The sequence below is a fragment of the Zootoca vivipara genome, chromosome Z1 (assembly GCF_965207765.1).
Source record: "Zootoca vivipara chromosome Z1, rZooViv2.hap1.1, whole genome shotgun sequence".
Classification (NCBI taxonomy): domain Eukaryota; kingdom Metazoa; phylum Chordata; class Lepidosauria; order Squamata; family Lacertidae; genus Zootoca; species Zootoca vivipara.
This window is the reverse complement of record NC_142583.1, coordinates 62,604,219-62,628,214: the sequence shown is the minus strand read 5'-3', so window position 1 is coordinate 62,628,214 and position 23,996 is coordinate 62,604,219. Positions and strand designations below refer to the sequence as shown.

The following is a 23,996-nucleotide window of genomic DNA, read 5'->3' as shown; positions in this document are numbered from 1 at the left end:
TACAGGGGCACAGGAGGGAGAGAGAGAGAGAGAGAGAGAGAGAGAGAGAGAGAGAGAGAGAGAGAGAGAGAGAGAGAGAGAGAGAGAGAGAGAGAGAGAGAGAGAGAGAGAAAGGCAGGTCGTGGCTAATTAGATCTCCAGTTTGCAGAGGAAGCCGAGGCTTTATGCCCCACAGCTTACATTTCAAAGTGATCTCCTGTCCTCCACCTCCTAACCCTGCAAACTTTAGCTGAAGCTCCTGCAACGTTTCCACCACCTCCTGATCTCAGCCTGTGGCTTTCCTTTTCCTAGTGGAGCCTGGAAGAGAAAAGGGCTTATATCCAATATTAGTCATGCTCAGCTTACCGTTCAAATTCCTGGGACAAATATACATTCTGTCATGGCGGCCATAACCTAGGCTTAATGTGTCCAGATAATATATCTGAGTTCTTCTAACACGGATCCTTCCTTAAGGGCCGTTATAGCCTACCCCGCAGGGCTGTTGTGGGAGAGACTAAAAGGTGCGGGAAGCAGGCCCAAACCTAAATAAATAAAAATTCCTCAGCAAGACTAAAAGTTGCTGTAGAGGAGGGAGGAATGTTCAGCAGGAAAACAGTACATGTCGGAAAAGCTTTAAAAGCGGTTCTTTTGCAAAACTCACCTTCCCTTTCAAATTGGATCTTCCATGACTGTATTGTGTAAGGTGTGAGTGGCGGGGGTCGGGAGAGAGAGACCCCATAAAAAAGAATAATGGAAAGAACGATGGATAATGTGTAATTACACCCTTGGCTTGCAGAACCAATTTTCTGGGCAGAGGTATACACACACACACACACACACACACACACACACACAGGTGCAACGCATGAAACATACAGTAATTACATCTGGTCTAAAGCTGGCTCTTTTAATGCTTTATTTATCTCCAGCTCCCCTGTTTTGGGGTTTTTTTTATTATTATTTAAAAAAAATGTTCTGTGTTTGACTTCCATCAAAGCAAGCTTCCCAACCAAAATGGACCTTTCTCTCGCCGCCTCTCACCGCTCCCCCCCCCAGCCGCTCAGACTAAAAATGTGGCGAATCAAATCTCATTAAAGGAAAAGTGGAAGCTACAGCCTTTCATATGGAGGCTCAAACAGCTACCAAAATCAGGGAGAGAAGATAAATTACAGAGAGTGAAAGAGAGTCATCATCTGTGAGGGGATCAAAGAACACAGGGGCCATTGTCTTCCTGCATAAAAGACACACACACACACGAAGTTGATACCACAAAGCGCTTGAGACCTGCCTGCTGACTATCAGTTTCGGGGAGAGTTACATTTTTTGTTGGCTTTTGGGAAATACAGTATATGTTTTAGGGTTGCCACATTTCATAAAGTAAAATTTCTGACACCCACAAAGCTATTAAGCTGTTTTTTTGGGGGGTGGGGAACAAACCCAAATCGTTCAGCTTTTTTGGGGGAAATCTTCCATACATATGGATTTTTGTGTGGCAATGTCCCTCCCTCCTCAGGAAATAAGACGCAAGACACAGTGAATTGATTTTAAGTGGGTGAAAAGGCCACAACTTTATTGGTTTCGGATGTTGAGCGGTATTGGCTTAGGCATTGGAACCTAACCGGCTATATCCGACTGTAACCTGTGTGTTACAGTCTGGGAGAAATTAACCACCAGAAAGGAGCCCAATGATGTACATCTACTGGGACACCTCCTGTGGCCACCGTTGGGGGGTGCCATAAGGCCCTGACCTCCGCAGGCTCAGGACAAAGCTACCGCCCCCGGAACCCCTTTAACGGGATTAAATCTCCAATTTTGGGCAGAGGATGATGTAATCTGCCCCCCTTCTTTATTTATGCAAATTTCCAATGCCTAACCGCCAAACCCAGTTGTGACGAATTGCTATGCGGTAGGCGAAAAAACCAGTTTGGCTAGTCCAAGTGGAAAAAGTCCTACCAGGCCCCCCTGACATTTTGCCGATTCAGTCAAATAATTCTCCCCCTTAGGCCATTTTTACACCCGAAAACCAGGACATGTCAGGAATTTTCCTGACGTATGACAAGCCTAATAATATGTTTAGGGGCTTTCAAATATATTTTTTTCTTTATTTGTGTGTAAAAAATATTCATATATTACTATTCCTTTTTTAAAAAATCAGAGCAACTGGCAACCAATTATGCCTAAAATTATACAGCGGAAGCCATGTAAAAATGTTAAAATCGGAAACTGTTATGAAAGTATGTATTCTTAATTGCCTGCATCAGCCTGACGGAAAAGAAACAGGCATTTAAAAGTTGGCACAGACTCTCTGTTGGCAGAGTATTCCAGAAGACTGGGCCGATGATATTGAAGGATCGGTTTCTTGTTGTTGTCTAAAGGAGCCTCACACCAACCTGGCAATCACCCAGCGATGCTCCTGCAGATGATCTCCAAGATGGAGATGGGAAAGGGCTGGCCCACCCATGAGGCAAGCAAGGTGAGGTGACTGCCTCGGGTGGCCGAATCCACAGGGGCAGCAGGGGTAGCTTCCAAGGAATGCATCGCCTCCTGCTGCCGCCTGCAGGAGTATGGGCAGGAGTCAGGCTCTGGGGCCTGTAGTGCTTTGCAGGACTGGGGCCTGCCTCAGCTTGTGCTGGAGAAGCAAGGAGTGGCCACTCAGGTGAGGCCACTTGATACCTCACTGCACCTGGGGGCAGGAGCTGGGAGGGATAAAAGCTCAGCATTTCCCTCCAGCTCTTCGCAACAGCAACGCTGTCCCTGTCTGGTTGCATCTGGCCTCTTGCTCCTTGGACCCTTGCCTTGCCGACGCCTTGATCCTTGGACCCTCGCCTTTGCCGACGCCTTGCTCCTTGACTCCCAGACCTTCGCCTCTGCCTTGCTCCTTGACCCTGCGACGGCCTGCTGCTGGACCCTCAACCCTGCACCTGTTCCTGCTTCTACACCACCATCTTGCCTCTGGTCCTGACGTCCTCAGCCAGGGCTTCAACCGCCCGCCGACCGGACCGTGACACCGCCATAGTGGCTGTGACAGCTGCCAGGATCTGCTTCCTCCTTGGCATCCCCCAATCCCATTCCACCTCTCCTCCCACCTCTGTTCGCCATGTAGATCACTATTTCTCCCCACACACACACACACACACACTTTGTTCCCCTTGTAAATCTTCACCCACCCCTTCTTCCCTGATGGAAGGCGCCATTTTGTGGTTCGCCTCAGGTGCCAAATATGTCGTGGGCCAGCCCTGAGCTGGGATATATAGTCATACCTCAGTTTAAGTATGCTTCGGTTTGAGTACTTTCAGTTTAAGTACTTCACGGACACATCTGGAACGGATTAATCCACTTTCCATTACTTTCAATGGGAAAGTTCGCTTCAGGTTAAGTACGCTTCCGTTCAAGTACTCTGCGGACCGTCTGGAATGGATTAATCCACTTTCCATTATTTTCAATGGGAAAGTTTGCTTCAGGTTAAGTACGTTTCAGGTTAAGTACAGACTTCCGGAACCAATTACACTCATACTTCGGGTTAAGTACGCTTCAGGTTGAGTACTCTGCGGACCCATCTGGAATGGATTAATCCACTTTCCATTATTTTCAATGGGAAAGTTTGCTTCAGGTTAAGTACGCTTCAGTTTAAGTACTTTGCGGACCGTCTGGAACGGATCAATCCACTTTCCATTACTTTCAATGGGAAAGTTTGCTTCAGGTTAAGTACGCTTCAAATTAAGTACAGACTTCCGGAACCAATTGTGTACTTAAACCGAGGTACCACTGTATATATTTTGACAGTAAACACAACCCAACACACGCATACTAGCCCCACTGCAGTTGTAGCTGTGCACCAACAATGCCAGAACTGAACCATGTGGGCAAACACTGAATGGAGCCAAGAATGCAGGTCAAGACAGGAGCCCAAGTTAGGGGAAGTCAGAGAACCAGAAAACATGCCTGGAGCCGGAGACAGTGAGCGAAGAATATTCTTGCCCCAGTACAGTCCCAGTCTGAACCAGAAGCCTTTATAGTAAGGATGGAGAACCTGTGGCCTCCAGATGTTGTAGTACAACTCCTATCACCCTGGTTATTGACCAACATGACCGGTGCTGATGGGACTTGAAGTCCAACATCATCTAGAGGACCACTCTAGATGGTGTCATCCTTGAGTGACACCAGCCATGCTGATGGCAACCTAACCTAGTTCCCAAGCTTCTGTGCCGTTTTTGTGACTGCATTGCTGTGAGCGGAAGGGTTTGGGAGAGAGGCTCTGGGTAAGCTGAATTTGTGGGGACTAATAATAATAATAGGGACCCAGGTGGCGCTGTAGTTAAACCACTGAGCCTAGGGCTTGCTGCTCAGAAGGTCAGCGGTTCGAATCCCTGTGACGGGGTGAGCTCCCGTTGCTTGGTCCCAGCTCCTGCCAACCTAGCAGTTTGAAAGCATGTCAAAATGCAAGTAGATAAATAGGAACCGCTACAGCGGGAAGGTAAACGGCGTTTCCATGTGCTGCTCTGGTTTGCCAGAAGCGGCTTTGTCATGCTGGCCACATGACCTGGAAGCTATACGCCGGCTCCCTCGGCCAATAATGCGAGATGAGCGCGCAACCCCAGAGTCGGTCATGACTGGACCTAATGGTCAGGGGTCCCTTTACCTTTACATAATAATAATAATAATAATAATAATAATAATAATAATAATAATCTATTATTGATATCCCGTCCATCTGGCTGGGTTTCCCCAGGCACTCTGGGCAGCTCCCAACAGAATATTAAAAACACGATAAAACATCAAACATTAAAAACTTCTCTAAAGAGGGCAGATCTTTGGTAAAAATGGCGGCCTTTGTGCACAGAAACAAGAACACCCACATACACATTGTGGGGATGTTCAGGAATGTGGACGAGGAGATATTGTTTAATATATCCTATCCCAGCTTGTGTTAACAAGTTCAAAACTTAGCAGAGTTACATTCCCCTTTAATGCACAGCAGAAACGGTTGCTCAGGCTTGTTGAAGCCTCTAGAATAATATGTATATTTCCTGGTATTTCCCCTTTATCCCTCTTAAAAGAAAATACACGACGCAATGCTCTTTAAAAATAAAAAGAGTTTACTTACAAGACATCCTGAGTTAACAGCCTAATCTCAGAAAGGCAGGCTAGCTTAGATAAATGTATTTACAGGTAGAGTCCATGCCTCATGGGCCATGGATCCCTTTTGTTCTCTCTAGGCTGGAAGCCATAGCTGCCAAGTTATCCCTTTTTTAAAGGGATTTCCCCTTATGCTGAATAGGCTTCCTCGCGAGAAAAGGGAAAACTTGGCAGCTATGCTGGAAGCCTTGAGGGAACATTGCTCACTAGAGATGTTGCTTCTCTGAAGTCGAAATCCAAAAAGAGGGTGAAATGGCCACTGGCCAGTGAATTTACCTGGCAGCTTACCCATCTCATTTGCATGTTGGGGAAGTCCATCCCAGAAATAACAGGAAACTGACCTGGTCAGGTGTTCCTCCATGTGGTCACTCTAGGAACTGTTGTGACTTGACTGCACCTAGTTTTACATCCTACACACATCAAGTACTGTAGTTCTTATTAAACTTAAGGCATGTTGGGGGTTTGCCACTGAAATGGAAACCAACACACTTTACATAGCTGCCAAGTTATCCCTTTTTTAAAGGGATTTTCCCTTATGCTGAATAGGCTTCCTCGCGAGAAAAGGGAAAACTTGGCAGCTATGACACTTTAAAAAGCAGATCCCTAACTAACTGTGCTTTACTGCCTTGTTTCTGGCAAGAAGGCTTTGTTAGCACCAAGAGAAGACATTGAGGTGGCGTTTGTGCACCATTGCTGACTTCAGGATGTGACCAAGAAAGACCTTAAGCTAGACAAGATTACAGCTGCTTTCACTCAGCATTCTTCACGGTAGGAGAATCAGCAGAGTTCGGTGGTGTTCCAGCATCAAGGTTAAAAAAGACGTGGGTTGCTTTTGTCCAATGAGGATCTCAGACCAGAAGCGATGGATTGGCCCTTATTTTGTACCTTCTCCCAAGTACATCTAAGATCCAGTTCACCATATGGCATTGGCTGTAGTAAGTCCTGGGTAGGCGTTAACTGCTGCAGTATTGTCCCCAAGGGCGGAAGTGGGTCATTTATGTCAATATTAGAAATGATTAAGTCACAGGAGTTTTTTCACCATTGACATTGGGCTGTTATGAATACCAGCCTCCAATGGTAAATGGTAGAGCAAGGATGAAATTTTCTCATTCCATTGACATTAACAGAAAATGTTAAGAAATAACATACCCTCCAATATCTCTTTGATGAAAATAGGGATGTCCTTAAAAATAACAATAATAACAATAATTTTATATCCCACACATCTGACTGAGTTGTCCCAGCCGCTCTGAGCAGCTTCCAACATATATAAATACATAATTAAACATTAAACAACTTTTCTATACACGTCTGCCTTCAGATGTCTTCTAAAGGTTGTATAGTTATGTACTTAGAATCAAAGAATCATAGAGTTGGAAGAGACCACAAGGGTCATCCAGTCCAACCCCCTGCCAAGCAGGAAACACCATCAAAGCATTCTTGACATATGCCTGTCAAGCCTCTGCTTAAAGACCTCCAAAGAAGGAGACTCCACCACACTCCTTGGTAGCAAATTCCACTGCCGAACAGCTCTTACTGTCAGGAAGTTCTTCCTAATGTTTAGGTGGAGTCTTCTTTCTTGTAGTTTGAATCCATTGCTTTCCTTGGCTCGGGGTGTGTGTTTGCGTCACATAACTCCACACCCTCCAACATTTCTCTGATGAAAATAGGGACACCGTAAGGAAAAGTGGGACATAAAACCAGGATAGAATCAATGCTTCTGTAAATCCGGGGCTGTCCCTGAAAAATAGGGACACTTGGCGAGTCTGAAATAATTGCACCTCAGTCCTTGTTTTGAACATTAACAGAGAAATCGTAAGGTGGTGGTGAAATTCTGTGACAGAGATGCTCCCACTTCCTAAGCCTACTGGCTTGCACCAGGCAGGGCAGAAACACCCCCCTCCAACACCTCAGTTTTCTAATTCTTTCCATTCAACCTTATTTTCAGTCCCCCTCCCACTGACACTAAGAGGAGGGGAGATAACTGCACAGCTCCAGGTGTGTCACATACTAGTTCGGCCTTTGTGTGGGTGTGTCAGGGGAATGGATGGAATCTGGGTCTGGTGGGTCCAGTTTTTAGGCGTTGACGCATTGCAATATGGATGGTTTAGGTTAGAGGATTCCAAACATAAGATGCCCCTTTTCACAGCTGTTGCACACAGTGGGTGGCCATTTCCACGGTTATCCACCACAATCCCAAGAACTCTTTCGTAATCAGTCACTTCCACTTCAGACCACATTAACGTATATTTGAGGTCAGGACATATACACGCTTGGGATGCTTCCCCCTATGGATTTTCTTTTTTAAATAAACTTTATTAATTTCTCTCTTTAAAAACATAAACACTCAACATACGTGCACATTTTTACAGACAAAAAGAACAATACATAACCAAAAATACAACCACAAAACAATAACAAAAAACAAAAACAAGAATAAAAACCAACAAGAAAAACAAAAACAAAAACAAAAATTATAAAAAATAAAATCATTCCTTTATATCTTCTTTTAACTGACTGCCAATTATTCTCTCTGTAATCTATATATTTGTCTTATTGCATCGTATCGCACAACTTTTATCTTCCATTTATTATAATCTTCCCTTAAATTCAATTTAGCTTCAATCTTAGTCTGCCATTAGGATTTATATATACTATTATTCTTTATGTACTCATCAAATATCCTCCATTCCTTTTTTATTTTTTTGTTTTGTTTGTCCTCTACTTCTTCCGGTACCCCCTATGGATTTTCTGTGGCGACCTTTTCTTTAATTGTCTGGGGAACTTTTCCAAGAAGCCATATATATCCTTGAGTGGAAGAAAGTCCTGCCAAGATTGAAGTGGGGATAGGAGGAGGAATAGCTTGTCCGTCTGACCTGCAAATTTTGTACCAATTTATGACCTAAACTGGCAGGCTGGGTGATCAGAGATGGGTGAAAATAGGGCACCTTTCCAGACTGGACGTCATCCCAGAGGACATACTAGAGCCAGTGTCTGCAGGAGGGAGAGCACACAACATAAAATTTCTGAGGGAACTGAAAAACTATAGAGCAGAGGTGGGGAATTTCAGGCCCAGAAGACAAATGCGGCAGCCCTCCACGCCTTTCTATATGGACCTTGGAACCCTCCCCAGGCCACACCCCTTCCTCAGCCACACCCACTCTTCCCAAGCCACACCCTTCATACCATTATTCAGTATTTTCACCTGGCTGGAATGCTTCCTTGAACTCTGACAACACCTGTTGGTTGGCCGAAGGCAGGCTAGTGAAGGGGTGTGTGAGATAATGTAAAGATCTGCATTCATGCGCTGCCAATCATTTTTTAGCTAACAATCAATTCTTTTATAGATAAAACAGCCGTCAGAACCTCCCAGGAAAGAATCTTCCCAAAATAAAAGAAAAGTGTGGGCGTGGACACAGCAACAAGAGCGCAAGTGGGTGGAGGAGATTAGCAAATATTTTTCCTCCTGGGAGGAAAACAAGTTTCTATTTCAGGGGGAAAGGAGAAGACGTCATGACTTGACCGGGGGGGGGGGGATAAGGAGCCTGTGGCATTTCAGGTGCTGTTAGACTCCAGTTCCCCTCACCCCCAGCCTGCACAGGAGTTTGAATTCAGCAATGTCTGAAGGGTCGTAGGTTTCCTGACTCCAGCCTTGAGAAAACAACCCCCATGTCCAATTATTTTGTTGTTGCTTAAGAATAATGCAGTGAAGACTAGGGTAGGATAATTGAGCTGCCTCTACCCTGGTGTAACAATATGAGGCACTTTTCCAGAGGAACAAATAAACGTTTTTATTATCTAATATAAGAAACGAATGAGTGAAGTAACCATTCATGGGGATGGTTCCTACACAGGAAAAGTGAACGGCAGTTACTATAAAACTTTGGTACAGAAAGATAAGAGGCTCTCTCACCACTGATAAACAGGTGATGAAAGTGATGGGTAGCTCAATCCCCTCCTCACAGCAAGAATCTTGTAAGTACAGCATCCTCGGAGGAGGCCACTCAACTTAAAATGCCTCCCACAGAGGAGGTCCGACCACTTGCTGTCAAGTTTCCCCTTTTCTCGCGAGGAAACCTATTCAGCATAAGGGAATTTCCCTTTAAAAAAAGGGAGAACTTGACAGCTATGCTCCGTTCCAGATGTTTATTTTGCTACCTGCGGTCTACTTTTGACAAATGCAAATACAGTACACTTGAATGCAGCTCTGCGTGATAAATATGCAGATTAATATGCAAATTATTGCATATTAATGCTTTGCCACTTGCTTTACAATGCATTGTGATCCTACTTTGACTTCATAAATCCGATGTAACTTTCATTTGTTTGTTCTATGGTTTATCTTCTTTTTTTTAAGGGTAACGTAAATTAATTGTGACTTTCCCTTTAGCCTAAGGAAATAATACCAAGCCTCCGCTTTTAAAAAAATTGCAGAAATAAATGTTTCTTCCTCTTATCGTAATCTTTGAATTCCCTTTTGCCTAATGATGAAGCTGTAGGTTCAGGTTTCAAAATGACCAGGAAAAAAACGAAAACATTTTCCCCCCATAATTAAGAATTAATTTATGGAATATCTAAAGTTGATTTAATTGGCCTCCTAGACTTCCATCCTCCAAATTAAAAAATAAATAAATAAATGAAGAAAAATATACTCATCCCTGGAATTACTACAGGTTAGATTTGTGGAATAGGCGCAGAATGCCACTCATTCTGCATTTGTAAGAAACCAGCCTTTGGAACTCCCTGCCTAGCCAACTGGCATCAATCTGGAGCATTCACTATTCTTTATTGTGGCACCTGTTAAAACATTTTTTTGTGTTTAGGCAAGCCATGGTGATGGCCTCTAAGCTTAGACAAATTCATGGAGGACAAGTCTCTCCATGGCTTCTCACCCGGCTGCCTCCAAAGAAGAAGTTAGTTGAACTTAGAAAGTCACCTTCATAGCTTATTTGAAAGCCTCTTCCTAAGGTCAGCTCCAAATGGTGGCAAGGTTGGTCATTTGCCAGAGTCCAATCTCCCTAACAATGCTCCCACTTGGTTCAGTCTTCCTGGTCTAGCCAGGCTGCCATGTCCAAATCTTGCTGTCAACTTTGCATCTGGCTGATTAATCTTGGAAATAAAATGGTCTGATTCAGCAAGGCAACTCTTAATGTTCTCCGTTAGCAGAACAAAAGAAGAGGCTTTAGGGGAACTGATTTTCCTTTTTCTCTGCACTTTGTAATGCTTCTGAATGTGATGCTGCTGGAAACTATGTGTGTGGGGGTCCTCTTTTCCCTGGACACGTCCTCTCCATTTTCGGGGGTAAAATGTCTGTCCGGGTGGATCTTTTAAATTTGCCAAAGTGTCTCTGGCTATATTTTCTGGCTGAGAAAATAGCTCAGCAATATATCACAGCTTCTATAGCCTACAGGGAGGTCCATACCAGCATTTCTGCAGTTTTCATGGGGGAGCGCAGAAGCCCACTGGGGCAGAAAGGGTGAGGGAGTAGCGACGTTCATTTTTGTGCCACAAGATGCCCGCTGGTGTGAATGAAATTTAGCGCAATGTGCCGCCGCTGTATCAGTCAAAAAGCCACAGTTCCATAATGCAGAAGGTGCCGCAGTATGAAAGGAATATTAGAAAATGGAACAGAAATGTTGGCATAATGTACGTCTAGTCAGCAACCCAGGAGCAGCCATGGTTCAGACCAACCCAAGTTTCTGAGATGTTCTCAAAGGCGGCTGCTCTACAAAAATGCATTGCAACACTCAAATCTGGAGGCTACCAGAATATGGGAAACTTTGGACAGGCTGTCTCTGTCTACGAATGCTGCATGCACACGAATTTATGCTCTACGTGGGGTCTACGGCCTATTTTATGCCCCTGCAAAGTGCTTTTCTCAATTTTCTCAATTTCACATTCTGAAAACAAAAGCTCAATGCAGATTGATTCCGTGTTACACCCCACAGTGTCCCCATTTGAAAAGATATGGAGGCAGTACTAGGAACGGGGACGTATCCACAGCTGCCCAAGGACATTGTGGGTGGGAGAATAACAAAGTGGCAATGACTACCTCCCACTTCATTCAGCTGGGGCATGTGCAGGGAGGGAAATGCGCGAATAGCTTAATTTAGGGGAGGGTTTTTCAAATACGTCTCGAGTAGCCACACCCACCTTGTGGATGGGAAGTTCTAGAATTGCTCTGGATCGAAAGCAGCGCGTTGAGGACGAGCAAGAAAGTTTTCCCTATTGAGAAACACTACTTTGTGCCACGAATGGGGAGGTCTGCACAGAGCTGTAGAGACGGGTGTAGCAGCCTTAACTGCTGAAAAGTGCTGTACATCACAGAGACCCTCTTCCTAAGGCTGGCCCTAGTATTAGGCAGAGTGAGACAACTGCCTCAGGTGGCAGATTCTTGGGGGGGGGGAAGCAGTGGTAGCCACTCCCTTCGCTCCCGCTGTCCCCTCAGTTAGAGGACAGCTCTGTGTGCCACATCACTTGTCCTGCACTCAGTAAGTGTCAGGAGTCAGGCATAAGTCAGCAATAAATCACCTGGGGCCAGCGAAGTTAACGCTTTATTCAAAGAAACCAAAACAGTGCAGGCCTTTCCCCATAGATCTTGCCCCAGTGAGGCAATTGCAAGGACTGAAGGTCCCTGCCTTCCCACTGCTCTCTAAAGCTCCTCCTCTCCCAGGTCCTTCCCAAGCAATCTCAGGCTCCTTCGCCTATTCTCTCGTTGCTCCGCCCTCTTCATTCCTCTCTGTGTTCTGGGAGACCAGGAGAGAGGGGATCTGGTCGCAGCAGGAGGGGGAGCCTCCTTGGATTCTTCAGCAGCCTGCCTCGTCTCTGTATCCTGGCCCCCCTCCTCTCCTGCCTCTGGTTCTGGACTACTCTCTGTCCTAGCCTCTTTCTGCTCACTAAAGCCTGTTGCCTCTCTGGCTTCTGATACCTCCTCCTCCCGGTCTGCCCCCTCTTCTCCCTCTGACCATGCATTGTCATCACAACACCAATCCCTGGCTCTGAGCCTTCTTCTCCAGCTGGTGCCCCCCCTCCTCTGCTTCCATCCAGTCCATCTAGCCCTTGAATGTTACTGCCAGAGCTGAAGTCAAATTCAGCTGCCAATCTAGTTGGCTTCCATACTTGGGATTGTGGTGGGCATGTTTTCATTTGCCTCAAGCAGTATTGTGCTGGGTCCTGCCTTTTGCTTGACAAAACTGAACTACCTGCGCTCCCTGGCTACCAGCTTGGTCCTTTAGGGTCCCTGAACAAGCTGAGCATCACTCTCCTGGTTAGACAAAAACAAGCACCAAATAATGCATCTGTCTTGTCAGGACTGAGCTGCTGCTTATCGCCTCTCATCCAATCTATTTCTGATCCCAGACGCTGATTCAATACTCCCACTTCCCTCATCTAACTCAGATGAAAAAGAGAGACAGAGCTGGGTGTTGTCACCATGCCAGTGACACCTTATGCCAGATCTGGAGTTCAAATTCCTATTTAGCTAGAATATTGATGGATGTTCCTTGAGCGAGTGATTCACCAAACAGACTCAGCTTCTTCTATCTGTAAAATGGAGGGTACTGAGGCTTTTTGTTGTGAGCAGTTCCTCTAGGACTGATTCAGAGGCATTCCTCTAGGACTGATTCGGAGGCAATAACGGCGCTGTGGGTTAAACCACAGAGCCTAGGGCTTGCTGATCAGAAGGTCAGCGGTTCGAATCCCTGTGACGGGGTAAGCTCCCGTTGCTCGGTCCCAGCTCCTGCCAACCTAGCAGTTTGAAAGCACGTCAAAATGCAAGTAGATAAATAGGAACCGCTACAGCGGGAAGGTAAACGGCGTTTCCGTGTGCTGCTCTGGTTCACCAGAAGCGGCTTTGTAATGCTGGCCACATGACCTGGAAGCTATACGCTGGCTCCCTCGGCCAATAATGCGAGATGAGCGTGCAACCCCAGAGTCAGTCACGACTGGACCTAACGGTCAGGGGTCCCTTTACCTTTATATCTAGCCCACACAATAGATTTGGTGGAAGTAGTTTTGCAGCAAGCCAAACAGCTGTTTCTCTCTCACCACCACCACCTTAAAAAAAATACAGCGAGTTTGCAGGGCACTTCACTACTGGAGAGGGGGAATGTGCAACTTTCTGTTCACCAATTAAATTAATCAACTACCAATAGAATAGAATAGAAGCAAAAGGTCTCTCAAATGACATGACATTGATTTGCAGAGAGAGTATAGCTGTCATACTGACTATCACTCTTTCCTTTTAAAAAAGCACTGTTCCTGACTTGAGGTGAACATAGCCTCTCAGGCATTCAGCGTGAAGATGGAACGTCAGTCTTTGCATTTGGAAACACTGGAGTATAAGAGACTTTTTCTAGGCTACACCATTTCTGCACGTGATAGCGGAAGGGGGCGGGTGAGGGACGTCTATTCAGAAGAAACAAAGAGGGCTTGGAAATTAAACTGGGCAGCCTCTGGTGTCGCAGCTCTGGAGCCGCTGTGCTCGAGAAAAGCTCCCAGGTGAATGTTGCACTATCAAGCAACACAGCTGAGAATGGGAGGAGAGGGGGAAAGGCAAGTAAGATGAGGCTCACAGTGTCATTGCGCCAGAGGGCATTGCAAGGGGAACTGTTTGCAGGCATAAGGAAATGACATTGGGCTGTGCTTAGTTTTCCAGGAGCAAAGCCACTGGGGAAAGGACCTTACTCACCTGGAAGTTCTGTCCCTTTCATTTTTCTCCATAAAACCCACCATTGCTGTTAGGTTTTCACCTGGACCCTCTTAAGTCTCATCCTTAACTATAACTAAACCTGATGCATGCACCTGAGTTTTCTTTCCTTCATCCTTCTCCAATGTTTTGGACCACAGCCCTGTTATGTGGCTGTTTTATTCCCTCCATCTCTCTCCCTTTTGATGCTTTCCCTAGTGCAGAAGTATTGACTGTAATCTCCTCGGGGCAGGAACTGATTTGTGCTTATATCCATCTATAAAGCACCGTCTGAATAAGAAATAATAATAATCCTAGATGCATGAGAACTGTTTGCAGGAATCCAGTGGCAAGGGGTAAAAGCACACTGCTTATGCACAGAGAAACTGTTTTCTTTCTGCAGCTTGCTAGTGTTGGGGCGGGGGGCGGGGAGAGTCAGCTCTATAAGGATGAGAGTGCTGTTGGTGAACATGGCTTCCGCGGTTAGCTGAAACCAAATCCTCACTTTAAGCTCTAGCAGAAGCAGGCAAACCGTATCTCTGTGCAAGATACATTAGAAGCAAGACTATGCGAACACACCAGGCAGAGCATGAGTCACAAGGCAGTGGGAGAATAATCTTTTGTCGCTGCAGGGAATGCATCTATTTGGGACCACTATGGCCTGATCCTGTGCGATGCTAAGCCCTAACAATTCTCAATCGTTGCACTGGCCCAGCACCTTGGTTAGACAGCGCTTCTCTCTTTCTCCAGCCCTGCTCGTGATTTTTTTGTGTGTGTTTTTTTTCATGCAGAGGATAACAGAAGTGACCCTATAAAGTAAGCTGGATCCAGGTTGGTGGGTCAAAAATATGGGACAACTTAAACACGCTGGTCCTAAATGCAAATTACTTTTAAATTCCTTGAATCGATAGGATCAGCACACCGCCCACCATTCCTTGCACTGTGAAGAATCCTTTGCATTTTGAACCTTGCATCAAGAACAGTAGAAGGATGTCTTTAGTGACAGACTTGCTGTGGGCCTCCGGTTTCTGGCATGGTGATTTTAATGCTGTTTTCCTATTGAGTTTCCTCTGCGTCCCACGGACACACAAACACATTGAGTCCCCTCCCTCGTAAACACACGCAGAACCCCGCTCACTCACATGCTTGTAGGAGAAGCTATATACATATAAGTTACCATTGCTTTACCCCAGGGCTACTCAGCTGCTACTACAGCCTGTATCTCACCCAGCAGAGACCGTGAAATCTCTAAGTGGGCGTTCACAAGACCAGCTATTGCACAGGGCTTACCTACAAGCCGCTCTTTTGTCTAAACAAGCAAGGTGCTTAATGGATGGGCTGCCTTCCATTTCTGTGCTCCTACCCACCTAGTAGCAAAATCGGGAGCACATTTGACATTAGGAAATGCGTTCAAAGGACAAAAGCAGGGGGTGGCAATTGGATGCATCAACAGAGTTTGATCTTGCAAAAAAACAACAACAGCAACCCAAAGCTAGGATGGTGTAGCGGATGCAGAACTTTCAAAACCACCGAACGGGGCGAGAAATGGATCATTTTTTAAAGAGAAAAATTGAAAACACCCACACAACTGGGGGTGGGGAACCCAGACAGGGCAAAAAAGGAGGCCTGCATTATGAATTAATCCCCTGGGGAACAGGCAGGCAAAACAACAACATCGCTTGTATAAAGGGAAAAACACTGAAATCTCCGGTGATGGGGGGGGGGGAGAGGTGGCAGTGAGAGGGGGAGACACACTTACCCCACATCAGGGTGAAGAGATGCGCTCTGGGGATGAGGACGAGGGAATACGCCGCCCCGACGTGCAGCAGGGCCATGAGAATGACATTCCTCCAGACGATCTCCTGCTTGTGCCCAACTTTCCCGGGGCTCCTCCCGGGCGCCGAGTCCGCGGAGCTGCCATCTCTCCCCTCGCCGGAGGAGGAGGAAGAAGAGGGGGGCATGTTGACCTCTCCCTCGACGGCGGCGCCGGCTCCGGGCTTGGACATGGCCGAAGGGCAGACGGAGGCTCTGCGCGGAGAGATGCTCTTTCCTTTTACTTTGGCTCTTGTTTCTCTCCCCACCCCCTTTTTTATTTTGCTTTTAGGGTCAGGTTTCTCTCCCTTCCTTTACTTCTGAGTTTGCTTTTTTTAAATAATAATAATAATAATAATAATAATAAAGGTCCCCCTTCCCAGCACTTTGCTCTGGGGCTACGGTCTACCGGCGGGAGCCTGGTCGCTGGGCAGCGGCAACATCTGTTGCTGGCATCTCGTCCATGCTGCTCCTCCGGAGCCAAATTCCGCACAGCAACAGAGGATGGGGGGGAGAGAGGGAGGGAGGGAGGGAGGGAGGGAGAGAAGGAGAGGAAAAGACCTGCATAGCTACAGCCAATCAGAATCAGATGCGGCGCACTTAAAGGGGGGGGGGGAGAGATGCACAGCATCCCTGTCTACTATTGTCACACATTGGCCAGACTGAATAGAGAGATATAGTCTTCATTCCAACAAAGAAAGGTGCGTTTGATATATAGCATGTTCAAAGGCAACCTATTGCAGAAAAGGCCCCCCCTTAGGACTTTGTGTGGTAGCTGTGGGATATATATATAATCTGTTAAATTGCTAAGTGGGTATCTAAAACCCCTCAGCACAGGCAGCAACAACAAAAGGACTTTTCCTTTGGCCATGGGTTCAAAGAGATGTTGACCCCAGTTTCATAGCTGCCAAGTTCTCCCTTTTTTAAAGGGAAATTCCCTTATGCTGAATAGGCTTCCTCGCGAGAAAAGGGAAAACTTGGCAGCTATGCCCAGTTTAGTCACTGTTTTAAATTGTGCATTTTAGCGTTGCTGCTTTTAGTTGACGGGCCATTGTTAGGGGGTAGAGTCATGGAGGTGAAGTCCAGGATCTTTAGTGCGAAGCTCCAGATTTCCTTCCTCTCCTTTGGAAAAAACAAAACAAAACCCCATACATACAACACACACACACACACACACACACACACACACACACACACAGAACTTGCTTACATGGTTCCTGGGACCCCAATCACCCGCCAGCTTAAATTTGCTCAGAGGCCTATATTTGCATCTCTAGGAGTGGTATATATTTCTAAGTAGGCATTAGCATATGACAGGAACATTTTCAGCCAATGAGTGCCATGTGCTGAAGACCTGAGTCTTTTAAGAACACAGCTACACCCTCTCTGTAGCCACCCATCAATAATTATTCCCTGGGCGGCTTACAAACAAACCTGTGCTTAAACAAATATAATATATCATGACTGAAACCAGCAGCAAGGAATAGGAGACAGCAAAAATAAAATAAATAAAATAAAATAAAATAAGATCATTATGACACAGCATGAAACAGTTTGGGTTTAAAACACAGTTTAAAAAGCCTGAGGGTGGAGAAGGTATTTAGCATCATTTGACAAGCGTTCCAATTTATTATTGAAAATAAGGAGGGCGGACACACACACACACACACACACACAGAGAGAGAGAGAGCTATATAGGAATGGTGCCAGTGTTGGGAGCCGAACAGCTATATCAACCACATTTTTTTGTTTTTTGTTTTGCTTCAGTCAGTATCATATCCATGCCATATGCTTGGGATGTATAAAGCATATGCAGAAGGAATATGCAGATTATGAAGAACTGATGCAGTTAGTTGTGACAAGAGATGAAGCTCTAGGGCCGATTGACAAAATAAAAACTGACAAATCTACAATTCTACGCCTCTGTGAAGTCATCCACCCAAGAGTTCTCAAAAGAGCTCAAATGTGAAATTGCTGATCTTTTAGCAAAAAGAATATGTAACTTGTCCCTTAGATTGGCCTCTGTACGTGAAGACCGGAAGGTCGCCATTAGGACACAATTTTTACAAAAACGTTCCCAAGGGGATCCTGGAAATTGTAGGCTGGTTAGCATAGCGTCTGCCTCGGGAAAACTGGTGGAAAGCATTGCTAAAGATAAAATGGAACGCAGAAGAACAAGTCTTTCTGCAGCAGCTGGAAAGATGCAACATTTATTTTGGGTTGCAGTTGGTAGGTGAAATTCCCCCTCTAAGCGTTCTCTGAAGGTGCTGTTATGTTTGGCAAAAGGCACATAGCTATGGTAGTTCAGGATCCCCAAACTGCGGCCCTCCACATGTTTTGGCCTACAACTCCCATGATCCCTAGCTAACAGGACCAGTGGTCGGGGATGATGGGAATTGTAGTCCAAAACATCTGGAGGGCTGAAGTTTGGGGATGCCTGATCTAGTTGCTAGGCTGGATGAGGCTGTACTTCTGATGACCTGCAGAATACCGTGGTTTTGTGTGTTCATCAGTGTTAACTGTGGTGGTCCACTTACGCATCACCCAAAAATGAACAGAGACATGGATTTGCTTCTGACCATGGCTATCGGCTGCTTTCAGTCTCACTTAGCAAGTCAACCTGCTTTCTCAGTGCTCCACAGCATCCCACAGCTGAAGGATTACCTCCTTCTGCCTCACCTCCATGTGGAAGGAAACCAACCAGTATGGAAGGACCAAGCTGTTGGCCACTGTTCTCCTTGGAAAGGAAGAAGTTTTTAGCCTTGGCTTACCCCGTTAGCACACCTTCATATATCCACTCAGGTGCCATGTGCTTTTTCAAATTAGCTTTTATTCAAGTTTTTGTGTGTGTTACAAAACAGAGAAACAGGGAAAGGTACTGTACATGTCTCATACCTGCCATGTTCCTGCCTGAAAAATAAGGGATCGGACCGGAAGTAGCGCTGCTGCCATTTTGGAACTGGGTGGAGCATGCTCAGAAGTGACTTTTGATGCTGCTCTGCCCAGTTCCAAAATGGCCACCGCACCAGAAGTCACGCTGCAGCCATTTGGGAACTGGGCAGAGCAGCATCAAAAGTCGCTTCTGAGCATGCTCCGCCCAGTTCCAAAATGGCCGTCGTGCCAGAATTAACTGGGAAAAAACAAAAAAAAATCCATTTTTTCGGCTGGGAACAGGTGGAAAAACAGGGGTTTCCTGGGGAATACGGGAGACTTGGCAGCTATGACATGTCTCCACTTTCAAACAAACACTAAATGTTCGTTTACATTCAGTGGGAGGCACTTTTGTCATTGATCTCTTATGGTTGGGGGAAGATAGGGGGAGAGAGTTGGGGGTATTTTTTTGTTCTATTGCCTATTGTTAGTGTAGGGTGTGTGTGTCAGCATCACGTGGTTAGGCCCTTTGTTTAGGTATGTATTTATTTTTATTGATAACGTGAGCGATTATCTTGGCTGGTTGCATTCAGTTGATTTCCGTGTGGCTTCTTTGTGTGTGGAGTGGGGGGGGGGGGGTAGGTTGTTGGGTCAGGTTAGCCATATTAATTGCCATGTGCTTTTGTGACATCACAGGTCATCGACTCCACAGCCAATGGCAGCAGTTGGAGGAGCATCATCATCACCACCTCTTTTCAACTCACAATGGTGGGCGCAGCTCTGCAGTGATTGGTTCCGTTGCTTGTTTATTATGAGAAAGATGTATGGCCCACCCCTTATCTGCATCTACCAGGGAAAGGCAGGGACTGTGTAGCTTATAACCATATAGGACCTGGGATACCAGGGTTCAAATTCCCATTCAATCATGAACCATGCTGGCTGAGGATAAAATGGGGAGAGGAAGAACTAGGTCCACTGCCTTCGTGCCCTTGGAGGAAAGGGCACGAGGATATTAATGTAATGACAAAATAAATCAACACATAAATAAAACAATGTTCGTCTGGAAAGCTCCAGTTCCTCTCAAGCCAGTTTCTCTTGCAGTCAACATTCTATTATTATTGGGACAATAATGAATCAGCTTGACTCAGAAGCCCAGATAACATTTATGCCTCTCCTCCCCTTCAAGCCTGCCCCTTCTATAAAACGATGTTATCCACCACTGTTTGCCGGCCTGGCCTCATTTATTTTATCCCCTCTATCACATTACAGAGCTATCCTGAAAGAAAAAAGACAGCGCCTCTCCCGCTCTATATCCCAGCTGCGGGATTTGTTAATACACAAGTTCATGAGTGTCAGATCAGAAGGATGACCCAGATTCGCGGAGGGGAGAAAATAGTTCACTGGAACTAGAGGACAGCTTCATCTGGGGCTAGCTAAGAAGCAAGATGGAGAAGGCCGTTTTAACGGAATCGGTTTCCTTTCGTGCCTTATTGTTGGCGACAGTTTTAAGATAACACTGATTCTGTGGCCCACGTGTTGAACAATGACTAGGGAGCCTGGGTTTCAAATCCCCACTCAGCCAGAATGTTTCCTGGAAGTGGGGGCGGGAAGGAAACCTGTGGCCTTCTGAGATGAGGATATACCCCAACTCCTACCAGCCCCATCCAGGATTGCCAATGGACACAGATGATGGGAGTTGTGATCCAGCAACATCTGAAGGGCAACTGGTTTCTGGCTTTTAATTTACTGGGTGACCCTGGGCTTGTTCTTAACTCTCAGCCCACCTCACTTCCGCAGGATTTTTGAGAGGATAAAACAATACTAGGGGCAGATGAGGACATGTGAGACTCATATATGCTCCCTTGAGCTCCTTGAAAGAAAGGGGGGGGGGAGATGATCAACGTAATGATCAATACTAATATTCCTGGTATTTGGAAATTAGGTGCAACAGCTATACTGTAGGTGGTTGCTATTAATTTGCAATTTTATAGCTGGCTACTGAAGTGCTGTAGACATTTAGTCCTCCTCTGATGGGGCATAATAATAATAATCAAACCATGCATGTAAAATGCTATGATACCACTGTAAATAGTTATGATTTTCCACAAAGAATTCTGGGAGGTGTAGTTTATTCAGAGATACCATTTCCAGAGTTCCCTGTGAAGAGGGATCGGCCATAAAGCCACCCTGGGAATTGTAGCTCTTGGAAGGGGAATAGAGGTCTCTGAAGCACCTAACAAACCACAGCTCCCAGAATTATTTGGCAGAACTCATGCAAGTTGCATCACAGTGCTTTAAATCTATAGATGTGGCCGGCAACTGAAGCGAAGGCGCTATTGCCCCAGTATTCCCCAGATATTTTCGACTGAACCTTCCATCAGCCCCAATCCAGCACAGCCAACCATTAGGCAGGATGGAAGGTGTACTCCAAAATATCTGGGTGGCACTAGATTGGGAAACCCATTATTAACCTATTAAAACTTGGGAGCTTCAATAGCCTTTATTTTCACTATGGATTAAGTAGCAAGAAGACAGGCCAAGATTGGGAAGGTGGTGGTAGACAAGAGCTTGTCTTGGGGTGGGCACCTTTTTCAACCAAGGGCCACACTTACTTTTGAGCAATTCTCCCAGGGCCACATGTGCGTGGTGGGCGGGACCAGTGGCAAAAGTGGGTGGAGCAACGCAATACAAATTTTGCCTCTGTTCGGTAGGCTAGTTTTGACATGCACTCCACAACCGCCCCCCTTTATCCTTCACCTGGGCAAGTAAGAAGTATGAGCAGAGTTCAAGGACACATTCTAGCTGGGGGGGGGGCTCAAGGGCATGGATAGCTCAATTGTTTAGTGTGGTGCTGATAACGCCACGGTTGCAGGTTCAATCCCCGTATGGGACAGCTGTGGTCTAAACCATTGAGCCTCTTGGGCTTGCTGATCAGGTCGGCGGTTCGAATCCCCGTGAAGGGGTGAGCTCCCGTTGCTCTGTCCCAGCTCCTGCCAACCTAGCAGTTCGAAAGTACGCTAGTGCAAGTAGATAAATAGGTACTGCTGCGGTGGGAAGGTAAATGGCGTTTCTGCGCGCTTTGGTTTCTGTCACGGTGTTCTGTTGCACCAGAAGTGGTTTAGTCATGTTGGCCACATGGCCTGGAAAGCTGTGGACAAACACCAGCTCCCTCAGCCTGAAAGTGAGATGAGCGCCGCAACCCCATAGTCGCCTTTGTCTGGACTTAACCATCCAGGGGTCCTTTACCTTTAACCTTATATTCCTGCATTGCAGGTGGTTGGACAAGGCCCCTTCCAACTCTACAATTCTATGGGTGGGTGTGTCCCAAGGGTCAGACAGACAGGTTTGGAGGGCTGAATTTGGCCACCAGTGTTGAAGATTCCCACCCCTGGCCTCCCCCCTTTATGAAATGTAGCTCTGCAGCTGCGATTTCAGCCTAGAGACAACTCTCCTGATGTAGAATGGCTTGGGAATGTGAAAACTACAATTCCCCACCTTCTCTTTTTATAGAGTGCAGCATGTGGTTTGCCCATTTATTGCCCAGCTTTACTGTATAGTGTTGGGCGGCAAGCCAGGAATAGGGAGGCCTTTTAATGAAACATACCATGGGGAAGGAGGGGGAAAAGAACATTATATGAATGAGCTAATTATGAGGTAGGTCCCTGGAGGCAACTGCACAAGCAAAGAGAACACAGAGTTTTAAAAAAGAAAGAAATATTTTTAGGCTTGTCAAAGACCCTTCCAGAATATTCTGCCAGAGGAAAGCAAAGGGGAAGGGAAACACCTGGCATTAAAAAAAATGCAGAAAGGCCTGTCCATGAATGAGCAACACCCAGGGGGGGAGGAGAAACAGGAGCCTATGGCATGAGCTGACCAAGCAAGTACATGGGTTCCTGGACTAGCATCCACAGACGCCTTATCTAGCACCCCCTCACCCAGGTGAAATTAGGCTTGAAAGAGACCTTGTATTGCAGCCAACAGAATAGCACTGTGTACGGAGATTTAAATCCTATCCCCTCTCCACTCCCCCCAAAAAGAATTATTGGGAGCTGTGGCTTGTTAAGGTTGCCGGAATCGTAGCTCAGTGCAGGGTAATCTACAAGTCTTGTGCAGAAAACCAGGATTTCCTCAGATTTATGTGCTGATTCGAGAAGTTTATTCGAGAAGTATCAACATGAAACAGGAATCTCCCGCTAGAGACTTAAGAGGTGCAGTGCATGGCTCTCCACATTAAAGCACAAGAGGCTCTGATCAGCGCAAAGCATTCCTGGGGGCTTTGCGTTTGCTAGTAATTGGGTCTTTTTGAGTTTTTGGCAAGCTCACATATGGAATTTTAATTTGCAACGTGGAAACTGACTTGTGCAGCATCAGCTAGGATGAAAGCTGCTGTAAGGATCTGGGAAAGTCTGTCCCATTTCTGGCTATGTCAAAAGTTAAGAGAAATGCAGTAAAAGGCCTGAACCACACCCAGGAAACTTTCACTGAAACTTTTCTCTCTCCTTTAGGCTTTTAAATGCAGAATTTGGAGCACCCATATATCCCTGGAGGCTCCTGGAAACTGACAAATAGTTGGTAACAAGAGAAAGGACTTTTTAAAAGGAGTGGTCCCTCATTTATAGCATATACAGTGGTGCCTCGCTTAACGAATGCCCTGCTTAACGAAATTTCCGCTTAACGAAAGGATTTTTCGAGCGGAGGTTGCCTTGCTAGACGAATTCGTTTTACGAAAAATTCGTCTAGCGAATCGCGGTTTCCCATAGGAATGCATTGAAATTCAATTACAGTAATGCGTTCCTATGGGCAAATTTTTTTAAAAAAAAAATTCAATGCATTCCTATGGGATTCGCTAGACGAATTTTTCCCTATAAGAAAAGACCCGTGGAACGAATTAAATTCGTCTAGCAAGGCACCACTATAGTCCCAAGACTCACCCGATGCTTTCAATAAAGGTTTTCAGCTGCAGGCAAACATCTTTATACTCTTATAAGCTTTTAAAAATCAGATTCTTTTACCTTTCTCACTCTCTGCAAGCTGGGTAGTTTTGCTCTTTGATGCCTTTTACAATTGTAAAAGCAGCATTAAAACAACACGAGACAGAAAGAGACGTAACTCTTTCTGTCTTAGGTTGTTTTAATGCTGCTTTTACAATTATACGTTTGTCTTGTATAGTTCTGTTATAAGCTGAGCAATGTTCAGGGAATGTTAAGCTATTGATTGGTTAATACAATAAGCAAAGATGTAAGGTAAAGGTAAAGGGACCCCTGACCATTAGGTCCAGTCGTGACCGACTCTGGGGTTGCGCGCTCATCTCGCATTATTGGCCGAGGGAGCCGGCGTATAGCTTCCAGGTCATGTGGCCAGCATGACAAAGCTGCTTCTGGAGAACCAGAGCAGCACATGGAAACGCCGTTTACCTTCCCGCTGTAGCGGTTCCTATTTATCTACTTGCACTTTGACATGCTTTCGAACTGCTAGGTTGGCAGGAGAAGCAAAGATGTAGATGGCTTCAAAC

The 23,996-nt window shown here is 45.8% G+C and overlaps 1 protein-coding gene across 1 annotated transcript in view; it reads right to left on the bottom strand.

Annotated features, from left to right (window-relative positions):
* LOC118083809 (stearoyl-CoA desaturase 5) overlaps positions 1–15,935 on the bottom strand; it is a 52,572-nt gene extending 36,637 nt beyond the window's left edge. The window contains exon 1 of the mRNA XM_035112705.3: positions 15,561–15,935. Coding sequence (XP_034968596.2) covers positions 15,561–15,807 — 247 coding nt within the window. The 5' untranslated portion in view covers positions 15,808–15,935. The remainder of the gene's footprint in view (positions 1–15,560) is intronic.
* Between the last annotated feature and the right edge of the window lie 8,061 nt (positions 15,936–23,996).